A 12,686-nucleotide genomic window follows, 5' to 3' on the forward strand; every position below is an offset into this window, starting at 1 on the left:
ACAGGGCCAGGTGCCAAGACATGGGCTGTAAATGGGATGGCTACAGGGCAAAGGGACTGGGAAGTGAGGGGAGCAGAAGGCAGTGTTTGGAGCAGCCATGGTGACCACGTGTGGGTGGAGAAGGTGGACATGGGCGCCACATCTCAGGCTGCAGGGCATGACCTTGAACGCCTGCTTTTGTAAATACGCCCCAAACAGAAAGGCATCTTTGTGTTTTGAAGTGACTACATGCAGGGCAGTGCAAATCTGGGCTCCACCACCCCCTGTGATGACGTGACGTTGAAGCAAGTTTCAGCAGGTGCAGATAAACCTCCAGAACCAAGCGCAATTGTCTGCAGCAGCAGTGAGTTCCCTCCCTGCTATGAAAAGGGGTTTCTTTTTCCACCTCTGTTGTAATCAGCTTGCTTTTGTCACTAAAGCAAACAAAACAGGTCAGGCTGGTTTTCAGCAAGGATAAACTATAAAGAATCCAATGTTTCCCTCATATTGCAATTAAAAAGCTTCAACCCTCAAAAGTCCTCCTAGGACCTGAAACAACAGAGGTGTCTCTGTCCACTTCTGCTTCCTGTCAGTTCTCCAATCCTCGCTATTACCCAGGAACTTCAGACTCAAAATAGAAGCTTTTATTTCCCCCCACAAGCTGGGAGGGATAATTTGGTACCACTGCATATTAGGCACCTCTCTGTAACATGTGAGAACACCCCTTCTTGGGCCTGGATTTAAATTAACTCACTTGACTTAACACTCTAATTTACATGCTCAGGTGAACATCATCACTGAGATTAACTTGTGCCTGTGTTGCTAGGACAAGGGATAATAGGTTTCAACTGACAGAGAGTAGGTTTAGGCTAGATATAAGGAAGAAAATATTTACTCAGGGTGGTGAGACTCATGAGCAGGTTGCCCAAAAAGCAGTGGATGCCCCAACCCTGGAAGTATTCAAGGCCAGGCTGGATGGGGCTTTGAGCATCCTGGTCTGGTGGGAGGTGTCCCTGCCCATGGCAGGGGGATGGAACCAGATGATTCTTAAAGTCTGTTCTGGCCCAAACCATTCCATGATTCTATGAACTTGAGTCAATTTAGCCCATGTCCCCACAGGCTCCCTTTGCCAGAGGAGCCCCTTCATTCGTGTCGAGGTCTGTGCCTGCTCCTTGGGCACTGCCCTGCTGTGGTGCAGTGCTCCTGAGGGTGTACAGGGCTGCGTATGCGTCAGCTGCAGGGGGAAATTAGCGGCAATGACCTTTGTCTAGTTGCAAAATCACAGGAAACCCATCTTTATTAGCGACACAGTGCCAGTGTATGTGAGAACAGTCATGCACTAAAGACAAGAGCTGATTGCCTCTGCTTATCTGAGACATTTTTCTAATTATCCATATAATTCTGCTGCAGTCTGTACAGCACATTTTCTAAGTTGTGTTTCACAGGGAGATTCATGACAGGGGTAGTTTCTCAGGTTACTGCTGTGCCTCATAATTTGACAGTACCCTTCGGGGGTTGCAAGAATTCATATTGCCTCTGAGACAAGTTGCACTCATTCCACATCACAAGTCAGAGGTGGCATTTCCAGAAATGGCACAGAAAATTCTTTTGGCACAGCAGCGTCAGGGAGGAAAATAGGCTTACACAGGTGGATGTCAGTGAAAATGGCCAGGTTTCATACTCATACTGCTTAGTGCCGGACGTTCAGGCTTCCCCCAATAGCAATAACAACCCTGGAGGCATAAGGGTGTAGTTGAGGGGAAGCTGCTTTGAGCTGGATGTTTTCTACTTGGGCCCCAATTACCAGCATCAAGCTGTACCCAACCTGGAAGAGAATGAAGAAAATAGATTGCACCAGGATACAGGTTTCTCTGGCAGGCTCTTGGTCTTCCTTGCCACAGTCCCACAGAAAGCTGCTTGTTTATAGTATATATATTAAAAAACAAACCCCAAACCCAGCCTGGAAACTGCAGTTGTTGGACAACTTTTGTGTTCATGGGATGACCGCAAGACACAACGTGCAAGGAAAGCCACTTAGGATGATTTCCATCGGCGGAGAGAGTATATCTTATGGATCACATACAACAGGGTAGCTATGAATGCAAATACCTACAATGGGAAAATACATCAGCCAGTTAATTTTTTATTATACGGCATGAGTTCCTGATCTGAGCAAATACACTGTAAGGCATTATATTTTTATTGACTTTTGCACATTTGGAGACATTCATGGGACTGGTTTCCTCCTCCCCCCCCAAAGGTTGGTGCTAATCCAGATTTGCCCTTGGGGCCACCCCACAGTCTTCCACTTGCCAGACACTCACCACAGCAGCAACGTTCTCCTGGTAGATGGACCTCCACTGAGGGATGGCAAAAAAACTCTTTATTTTATAGGTGTAGTAGGCTTCCAACACAGCAGCACTGAGGTAGAACAGTGCTGCTGTCCCCTGGCAGATGACATCCTAAGAAACAGAGATCACACACAGTCATTCCCAGGGAGGGAGCATGCTGGGAAGGGAAAAACAAGAGGCACCCACAACAAGCAAGCCCCAGGCTGCAATTCGGAGTGCAGTAGGGGGACAAAAGGGGGACAATTGTCTACCAGGGATAGCAAGGAAGGGATCAGCCCTGAGGTTTGCTGCGTCCACTTACCAAAGTGACCCAGGAGCTGCTGCCCCCGTGCGCCCCACACATGTAGAGGAACAGGAGGGTGGCGGTCATGACAAAGCAGAACACAGAGACAAACATCACCCAGCCCTGCAGCATGGAGTCTGAGACCTTTGAGGCGGCAACGAGGATCCAGACAAGGCCCCCAAAGATCTGCAAGCACAAGTGGGAGAAAGGGTGAGTGTGGGATGACTGCCTTATCCAGAACAGGGCCAAAAGCCAGACACTGCACACGGCAATAGCGAGGCCTTCGAGTTCTTCCCAGCCTCTGCTCAGATCTGGGAGCATCTGCCTCCGGTCTGGGCCCCAAAGAGCCTCACCGCACCCCTGCCTCCAGGAGTCACTGCCATTCACCGCCTCAGTGTGCTGAGCAGGCTGGTTCTGGCCGTTTCTGAAGGCTGGTTTTGGTAAGAAGGGAGCTTGGACACATTCGCCTCACACCTAGCATGGTGGCTCCCTGAGAGGTGTTGTGCCAAACCCAGCCCACCGACACAAGCAGCGCAGTCGCGGCGTGGTGAAGGCCACGGCCTTAATGAAGGCCTTGTGCAAGCTTTATCCTGAGAGGAGAACAAACAGGTTGAGGAGCGGTAAATGAAGCCAGTTTTACTCTCTGTGGTAGGGGAAACAGGGCTGAGGCTCCCAGCTCTGTGAAAGCACTCCTGAGAGCACTGTCTGGGAAGCAGGGTTTGCTTTGTTGCTCCAGCTACTTGGGTCGTTCTACACCAGGGCTGTGCAAGGTACTCTCGTGTTGGGGAACACAAGGACAGCTATATCCTGACTCCATCTCTTCTCCACCAGCAGGCTCCTGCACAAGAGGATGGCAGCGTTATATCTAATGCCATGGAGTGACTGAGCTGTAAGCAGCGGCTCTGCACTAAAAATGCATGCAGTAGGTTTTCTCTGCAACTGATCAGCCTGCATATTTCTTGAATATGTGCAGAAGTTTAGTCTGTGCAGTGCCTCTCAGCTGAACCCATACTGTGAGGGGACATGAACGTGGCATTTAGGGACGTGGTTTAGTGGTGGACTGGGTAGTGTTAGGTTGGTGGTTGGACTTGATGATCTTAAGGGTCTTTTCCAATCTAAATTATTCTGATTCTGTGGGAGCACTGCTGCCACAGGGAGTCATGCCTCATCACCAGTTGCTCTTGATTTTGTTGGTTAATCTCTAGAGGAAATACCATTCTGGTGACCAGTATACGATTACCAGCGTATATGATGGTCAGCCTTTGCCAGCATCCAACACCAACTTATCCCAGTCATGGTATTTCTGTTTCCTTGGAAGCATTTTTGCAGGTCAAAAGGAAGCACCAGAGTTATTGCACTCAGACAATGACACATCATTCACGTCACCCCAGGTTTATAGAGGAGACTTCCCTGATTTCATTAAGCAAATCAGTACAGTAGATCAAGGATGTGACTGTAACTTTACAAGTATCTGGGTGAAAATGGTTCTGCTATTTTGACACACCTTGTAATGACCAAAGACCAACTGGCACCTGAACACCAACCCAGGCCCTGTATGGCTGACAACTTGAGTGCATTGCAGCTAAAGATCCTGGAGAAAAACTTGCAGTTGTTCCCTTAAAATTCAACATAGTCAGGGTGAGACAAGAGGCTTCTCATTTGCCATGTCTCCTTTCTGTAGGATATGATTTCTCACTCAAGCAAACGTGTTTGACGTGTTTGACTGCTGATTTTGGTTTTATGGCACTGCTGTTCGTTCAGTGAACTCATAAAAATCAGAGGCTTTCAGTGACAATCCACAGCACATTGGAGACCACAATCTGATAAAAGCTTAACTTTTAAACAGCCTTTTACAATACAAACAAAGCTGTTTTCAAATTGTTTCAGCTTCTCCACATAGGCTCAACTGCTAAATTTTGTCCAGATACGCAGAAAGCTCTTCAAATAAAATAGATGACAAGAATTAAACCCAGCCTCATGGAATACAAATGATAGTTCTTCATCAACAGCCAGATGTAGCAATCATCTGAGCTGTAGGCAGGACCTTTTGGCATTATAGCAACTGTCTAAGAATTTGAAATGATTTATTTTTTTGCTGTGTAGTTACCATATCAACCCACTGCAGATAACCTCAAATTCCACTGAGGATTGAGAAGCTCTTTCTCCTTTTCCTGAATGCTGTGATTCAAGGGAGCCACCTCCTTTGTACACAGTAGAGAGAATACACCTGCACGACTTGGAGTCATACACCCCAGCGATGGAGAAACCCTGTTCTGCTGCATTCCTCCTTGCTGGGTGGTGCCCGAGCCTTTAGGATGCACATTTCCAGACCTTCCTCAAACCACAGGATAGGGTATTTCTTTTTGGCTCATTAAGCAAGCTGCCTCACCAAGTTCCCTGCAGACAGGAATTGCAAGCAAACAGCTCAAGGCACAGCCAGTTCCATAAGCATGCCTGGGTGGACATCATGCTCAACACCAGGACTGCCTAGCCAGTGTCTGCCCAGCCAGAAAGCCCCCAGGGATGTGGCATCCTCCTCCACGCAGTTGCAGGAAACCTGGACTTTGTTATCAGAGCCTGGGCATGGGGGACCAAGTCTTCAAAACATATCTGGGTGAGCTGAGGGAAAACTTTCTCCACATATCAGTAATGCCTGCTCTTTCCTCTTTGCTTGTCTGTTATCACAGAGAATAAAGTAAATGCTGTAAATCCCAGGGACATGGACTGGGTTGCGGGACAGGGAAGGCTTTGTTCCCAAATGGCACAGTTGAAGTTTTTGGCATGAAATAACCTGAACTCCGTCCTACAGTGCACGGCCAAACCACTCAGTGCTGGCTTAAAGTACTCAGGCATAGGAAAAAGCCTCTCAAACTGTCATGAGAAGACCAGCAGAGGACACAGGAAAAAGTTTCTCCTTGAAACTTTCCATCTTTCACTCAGTGCTCACAGCAACAGCTTTAATTACCTGTGCCAAATCCTGTAAGATACTAATCATGTCCTAGTCAATGAGATTACAATGTGGGAAAAAGTGGCATGTGCTCATCCACCTTTCCCTCACCCCTATGCCCGGCTCCAGCACTGCACTTGCAGCCCAGAAACATCTCAGCTTCAGCAGCGAGGCTTTTTGCGGCTGCAGTTACCCTACCTAGCTTTTACCCCTAAAGCAGGGGGGGTAAGCATTTTATCCTCTGCATGCATCCATTGCTCAAAACCACCTAACAATTAATTTGCTCAATTTGGCTATCTGGCTTAAACCCACAAACCACCCCGGCAAATCTGTTAGGCAGCAAAGTACAGGTTTTCAGAGGTGCCACAGAAATCCCCTGCAGACTGAAGGGGAAATTTAGAGCCCCAATTTAAGGCTCGTGGCTTTCTTTTAGGCTGCCCCCAGAAGCTTATGGCTGAGGGACCTGGCTTGGCTCCCAGACCATGTGTTTTCTGATAAGACCCGTCCCTGGGACACCTGCAGCACCCAGCGTGCTGGGTGCCCCACGAGCAGCTTCTGCCCTGCCTGGAGGAGAAGCTGGCACTCACCAATTCAGGAATGAAGAGCACATCTGGGAAAGTCGTCAGGACGGCCAGGCCACTGGGCAAAGAGCTGGTGGAAGTTGCCGAGGACATCGTGACCCTCTCCTGCAGTGACGGTCGGCCACTCTGGAGGCAGCTGCCAAATGCAGCCTCCTTCCCTCCCTCTCTCTCTTCCTCCTTCCCTCCCCTCCTTCCTGCTCTTCCCTCCCTCCTTCACACTGGCAGGTGAAGACAGCTGTGAATGTCACAGGCGTGCCCACGTATTGCTCTGTGCCTGGTGGGGGCCACACGGGAGGTTTTTCAGGAGATGTGGGCAGCCCTGGGGCGTTTTGAGCACAAGCAGGGACACACCATTCAGGGCAAGTCCTTGGGCGGTGGTGGGTGGCACTGGTTTACATCCAAGGGCAACAAGGGTGCTCTGTGCCCATCCTGCTGGGCAGCATCTCTCATCCCCTTTGTTTACACAGTAAAGTAAGTCGGCTTGTCCCCCACCCGCATGAGCTGGCCACAGCAGAAAGCACAATGGCAGGTGGCAGAGCAAGATGCGACGTGCCAGCTACCTGCAATTGTTAGGGCTGGGAGATGTCCCATGGAGGGAGACGTATTCCCGGACAGTCATGGGCAGCCACATTGCAGGGCCACCACCTCCATCATCCCAGAAGGAGACTAGAGAGGCCAAGGTAACAAAAGTGGCCTAAAATAATGAGATTTTCCAAGCTATTTGTCTTCCTCTTTTTTGCTTTTTTAACCTGGAGTTCATGTGAGTGAGTCATTTCCCCTTCCCATTTTGTGGGGTGTTTACTTCTTATTAACACGCTCACACAGATACTCAGCAAAATCTCAGCTATGAAGGCCAGGGCCAAAGACATAAAACATCAAGAAATTGAGCAATGTGGCCGGCGTGGCCTATCCACTGCTGTGCAGCAGTGACCCGTAGAAGAAATGCCCATTTCAGCCTGTCCATGCTGCTTGGCCTTCGGCAGCTGCTCCCAGGCACAGGGTTTTGATGCGGGGTCTGGAGCAGGAGGGGGTTGGTTGCAGAGCCTTAACACCACAAAATCATAGAATGATCTAGGTTGGAAGAGACTTCAAGATCATCAGGTCCAATTATCAACCTGGCCTACTGAGTCCCATTAAAAACCATGTCCCTTAGTGCCAAGTCCAACTGTTAAAAACCTCCAGGGTCAGGGACTTCATCATTGCCCTGGGCAACCCATTCCATGTTTGACCACTGTCTCCAGGAAGAAATTCTTCCTAACGTGCAACCTAAACCTCCCCTGGCACAACCTGAGGCCGTCACCCCATGTCCTATCGCTTGTCACCTGAGAAAAGAGACTGACACCCTCCTTTCAGGTGGTTGTGGGGAGGGATGAGGGCTCTCCTCAGCTTCCTCTTCTCCAGCCTAAGCAGCCCCGGTTCCCTCAGCTGCTCCTCATGTGTCTCGTTTCCTAGTCCCTTCTCCAGCTTTTTTGACCTTCTCTGCAACATGGTCAAGCAACTCAATACTCTGGCTTCTTTTGGAGCAGGTTGGCAGGCAGGTGGGAAAGGTGAGAGCTCTGCAGGGATGAAGGAAATAAACGCCTGTCCTGAGCCACAGGACACAGAGGTTTGGGGCAGTGAGTGCAAGAGAGGAAGGCAGTGGGAAAGGGAGGAAGGAGTGGGGCGGATGGCCCTTTCCACAAGCAAATTAAGTGAGGGAGATGGTGCACACCTTAGGTGAGAGTCACAGGGGTGATCTCATGCCCTCTCCACTTTATTTTACATAATACTCACGAGAACATGACCTGAAGGAGAAGGGATCCTCTGGCATGTGCCTGAGCCCAGTTGGAGTAGCCGACCTGTTTGAACAGCCATCTCTAGGATGTTCTAGAAGCACTGCATGGTTTATGAGCATCTGTGACCTTGGCAGAGCATGCCAGACAGGCTCCAGAGGTGCCCAAAGGGGCCTGACCCACATAAGGTTGACTTGCAGACTACTGGGCAACAAACAGCAGGACAGAACAGCACCAGCATCACTGCCAGCAACAGGCAGGCCACCAGTGAGTTCCTGCTACTCAACGGTCCCACCAGAGAAGTTATGGGGGAGAAGGACCATCAGCTTTGGCAAGCATGATCCCAAAGGAAAAGACTTCTGCATGGAGATCAGCATGCTCCCAGGAGCACAGCCACATCCAGCTGGTTCTGAAGACCTCCGAGGAGGAGACCCTCACAGCTTCTGTGGGCAGCCTGTGCCAGGGCTCCGTCACCTGCACAGTGAAGGCGTGTTTCCTGATGGCCAGGGGGAACCTCCTGTGTTCCTGTTTGTGCCCACTGCCTCTTGTCCTGGCACTGAGCGCTGCTGAAAAGAGCCTGGCTCGGTCTTCACTTGCATCCTCCCTTCAGGAATTTATAGACATATATAAAAATGTGTAACACTGGCCCCAGCTCATGACCCGGGGTGAAACTGGAGCCCTGCCCTCACAACACAACCTGAACCCAGGGCAACAAGCTGGCGAGAGCTGGCCCAGTCCGACGAACAACACTGAACAAGGTATGAACCTTGGACGACGGAAAGGAGCTGCATTTCCCCCGAGGATGCCCGAGGGAACAGGAAGGAGCTAACATGACAACAGCAACATCCTGAGAAACCTTTGTTTGCAACCAGCAGAGCCTTAGCAGGGAGGGACCCGGGGCTTTGCACAGAGGCGGTGGCTGAGGGCTGGTGCGGATGGGTGTCAGCTGCTCCTTTGGCCTGAGGCTCCCGGGGAGGAGGAAGGGCCCAGGGAGAGAAGGAGCAGGATCTGTCCCAGGGACCCAGTGCGGGGCTGCTGTGACAGAGGGAGAGCTGCCCTGGGCCCAAGGGTGTGTGGAGCCCTTCTTGCAGCTGAGCTGGTCTTAGCAGTGAGAGCAGCATGACAACAAGGGCATGGTCCTGGCTGAGGGCAGCCCCAAAAGAAGCTCTGCCAGCCCTCCGCTGCTCGAGTCTCACGGGCTGTGCCTGCTTCCAATGTACTAGAAACACCCCAAAACTTGCAACGGGTTTCGCTTTTGCAACTGGTTTTTCACCTGTTACTAAACGAAGCCCCATCAGCTGTGCAAGCACAGGGCACAACACGCCTTTCCTGTGGCGACAGCACCCTCCAGCTGCTGCCTCTGCAGCGCAGCACCCACGGCACGGCTCTGGAAACAGCTCCCTCTGCACCCATCGCCCCTGCGACGGCTCCTTGCAGATATTCCCGGGATCCCTGTGCTGCCAGCGGGCAGTGAGGTGTCCTCTCCAGGCCCTCCTACCCTGGTATGGGCTAGGCAAAACGGCCCCACTGGTAATGGGGTGCTCCGGTCCCCAAAGCCTCCTCAAGGGGGGCTTGTGCTGCTTCCTTGCAGCAGCACGGAATTAAATAATTCAGACGCCATCACCAGGTGGTACAGCCTGATATTCAGCCTCTCGCCAAGACCTCTAATGACCAGAGTCACCATCAGGTACCAAGCAAGGCATTGCCGCCCTCACACAGAGCCCTGGGGACATTACAGAGATCCTGGGCCTCTCTCCCGGTGGGTGACAGGCCCCCAGAGGAGACAGCGGCGGGAGCAGCAGGGTTAGAAGCTCATTTCTCCAGCTGCCAGGACTCGCGCCACTCATCCTTATGCTGCTGCTCGGACCCGGGGAAAGGCCCCGTGACAGCACAGAGCTTTTCGTGACGTCACCGCTGAGCCAATGACGTCATCAGGCCAATGATGTCATCAAGCTCCTTCCACGCAGACCCCCCCCCCCCCGGGGACATGCCTGGGTGCAGGGTGGCAGCCAGGCCTGGCCCGGAGACTTGTCCTCGGAAGACAGCAGAGCCATGCTCAGACCGGCCTTCGCCGCCGTCCTCCTGCTTTCCATGGCCCCTCTGCTCTCTGCCGACTTCGGCTTCGGAGACCGCCCCCCCTGGAGCAGGCTCAGCTGGGATGATCTCCCCCAGGACCCGGAGCCTGGGGGCACGGCGCTGCAGCCCTCCCACTTGCTCTGCCCTCTGCACTGGTTTTGTCCTGCCTTTGCTCGGCTGCAGCTAACGCCGGAGTCCCTGGGGCTGTTTTACACCTGCAGCCGAGCCCTGTGGCCCTTCTGCGGGGTTTTGCTTGCGTCCTGGCTGTGGCACAAAGTCAGGAGACGGCGGAGACGTGTAAGTGAGCGTGGTCACAGGCAGGGTGGTGCTGGGCCACTGGGAACGGGGAACTGCCAAGCCTTTGGGACAAAGACCCTTAAACCAAGGAATTAAAAATCAAAAAAGCCTCAGCAGAACGCAAAGGGTGCTCTACATCTTCTGCAGGTCTTTTCCTACCTCCCCAGGAGGCAGAGGTTGGTCTCGGCCTTGCAGGGGGAAACGAGGACATGCTGCCCTGCAGGGGTTGAACCCGCCAGCAAGAAAATACTGGGGGGGGGGCACCTGAGGTTTTCTTAGCACAGCCTGCTGCCTGGGGCAGGCCAGCGAGGCTGGAGTTTCTGGAGAAGATGCCAAGACCATCCCGACAGGGCTCAGTCCCCCAAGGCCCCAACCATTTCATTGTACCCCCTGCTCTGTCATTTCCAGGAGAAGGTCCGGACAGCCTTGGTTTCTGTGGGGACCGACTGCCAGGAGTGCACATGCTGCAGCCACGAGGCCCTCCGCCGCCTGGCGGACAGCACGGCCTTGATGAGGAGCTACCTGCGGCGCCTCCGCCACCTCCACTGGCAGGAGAGCAGGCAGAGGCTGCACAGGAGGAGGCCAGAGTGGAGTACAAAAAGGAAGAGAAAGGTGGAAGATGAGCAAGAGGAGGAGAGGCTTATGTCTGCCTGTCTGTACAACCCCAGCTACAGCGGGGCTGCGGACATGCCGTGAGATTAAAGGGAATCGGAGAAGTGTGGAATGGTTTGGATTGGAGGGGCCCTTACAGGGCATCTGGTTCCAACCCCCCTGCCATGGGCAGGGACACCTCCCACCTCACCAGGTTGCACAAAGCCCCATCCAGCCTGGCCTTGAACACCTCCTGGGACGGGTATGCCTTCGTCTGTGTGCTTGGAGGATGCTGCCCAGGTTTGGGTCAGGTTTTAGGGCTTCGGTTTAAAAGTAGGGTTCTTCCTTTTGTCAGCAATCTACTTAAGACACTCTTGTTTTCCTTGATGTTCCTGGACAAATTCAATTCTATTTGGCCTTTAGCTTTCCGTATTTCATCCCTGAATGTTTGAGCAATGCCCCTGTAATCCCCCCAGGTTAATGATGACAGTAGTGCTAAGCATAAACCACATCCTAACTGTAGCCCTAACCCTAACTCAAACCTATCCTTATGCCTAATCCTACACCATACATTAATTCTGTCTAGAACAAACCACAAACCCTAACGGTAAACCCAAAACTAACCCTCAGCCTAAATAGAACCCTGCACTGAATCACAGAATGGCTGAGGTGGAAAGTGAGCTCTGAGGGGGCATCTTGTCCTGTTCATCCCCCCCGCAGGGCCACCCAGGACCCCACCCAGGCAGCTTTAGAAAATCCCCAAGGAGGAGACCCCACAGCCTCTGTGGGCAACCTGTGCTAGTGCCCCAGCACCTGCACAGTGAAGGAATGTTTCCTGACGGTAAGGGGAACCTCCCATGTTCCAGTTTGTGCCCATTGCTTCTTGTCCTGGCTGGTAAAGACTGAGGCAAAGAAGGCATTCAGTACCTCAACCCCTCAGCCTTTTCCCTGTCCTGAGCCACCAGGTTTCCCATTTCATTCAGCAGTGGGCCCACATTTTCCCTGGTACTTAGAGAAGATCTTGTCCTCACCATTCCCATTTCAAACCAACATGTCTGGCAGGCCTTGCTCAGCCCCTAGTGCCCAGCACACAGTAGTAAACACATGCAAACAGGAGATCCTGAATGAGGAACTCCAAGCATGAGGTTCCACGCGGAACTTCAGGCATCCAGGATGCTCTGCTCTGTCCCACCTACCCCAGGAAACCCAAGTGTCAGATGTGGGCCCTGCTCTGCCCCCCAGCAGCCTCGGGAACCCAATCATTTGTTTGCCTGCAAGGACGGGCTCTAATGGGAAAATGAGATTGCCTGGACAGCCCCACCACATCTCTTTCCCAGTGGCCCTGAGGAGAGGGCACAGACAGGCTTCACTCTTGTTCTAGGGCAGGGACCCCATTTGCTGCATAGGTGGAGCAGGGCTGAGATTTCCACCATGACAGACTCATGAGGCTGAACCCAGTGCAGGACTTGGAGCAGCGGGAGAAGAAATCAGTTCTCTTTCCATTATCTGCCCCCGGCACACGTCCCCTGCCCCAAAGGGCCTCCAGAGGCACCAAAACAGATCTACAAATGCCCAAATACCCCCATCTCCAAGCAACTCCTAGCACCCTTAACACCCATCCCACTCCTCCCATGCCCTGAGAAAAACCCTGCATCTCCAGTCCCACAAAGCTCCAAACTGTCCCCTGCCAAGCCCCGACAGATCTGCCTTCTGCTGGGTACCAGATGTTACCTCCACCAACATGCAAGCACATGCACAGCATCCTGCCGTGCATCCCTCCCAGAAACAAGAGCCCTATCACTCTGTGTG

The 12,686-nt window shown here is 52.3% G+C and overlaps 1 protein-coding gene across 4 annotated transcripts; it reads right to left on the reverse strand.

Moving 5' to 3' along the window:
• Positions 1 to 1,258: 1,258 nt before the first annotated feature.
• Positions 1,259 to 9,813, reverse strand: MAL (mal, T cell differentiation protein). 4 transcript variants are annotated; one of them, XM_048048385.2, is made up of 4 exons: positions 9,650 to 9,813; positions 2,632 to 2,799; positions 2,304 to 2,441; positions 1,259 to 2,088 (listed from the first exon to the last, which is right to left on the reverse strand). In XM_048048385.2, exons 1-4 carry the CDS (start codon positions 9,758 to 9,760, stop codon positions 2,014 to 2,016), a joined length of 492 nt encoding a protein of 163 aa, XP_047904342.2. In that variant the 5' UTR covers positions 9,761 to 9,813; the 3' UTR covers positions 1,259 to 2,013. The 4 variants fall into 4 exon arrangements, with proteins under 4 accessions (XP_047904342.2, XP_013051599.3, XP_013051597.3 ...); XM_013196145.3 differs by lacking the exon at positions 9,650 to 9,813 and adding an exon at positions 7,915 to 8,029; XM_013196143.3 differs by lacking the exon at positions 9,650 to 9,813 and adding an exon at positions 6,148 to 6,333.
• Positions 9,814 to 12,686: the final 2,873 nt, after the last annotated feature.

The sequence above is a fragment of the Anser cygnoides genome, chromosome 3, assembly GCF_040182565.1.
Source record: "Anser cygnoides isolate HZ-2024a breed goose chromosome 3, Taihu_goose_T2T_genome, whole genome shotgun sequence".
Classification (NCBI taxonomy): Eukaryota; Metazoa; Chordata; class Aves; order Anseriformes; family Anatidae; genus Anser; species Anser cygnoides.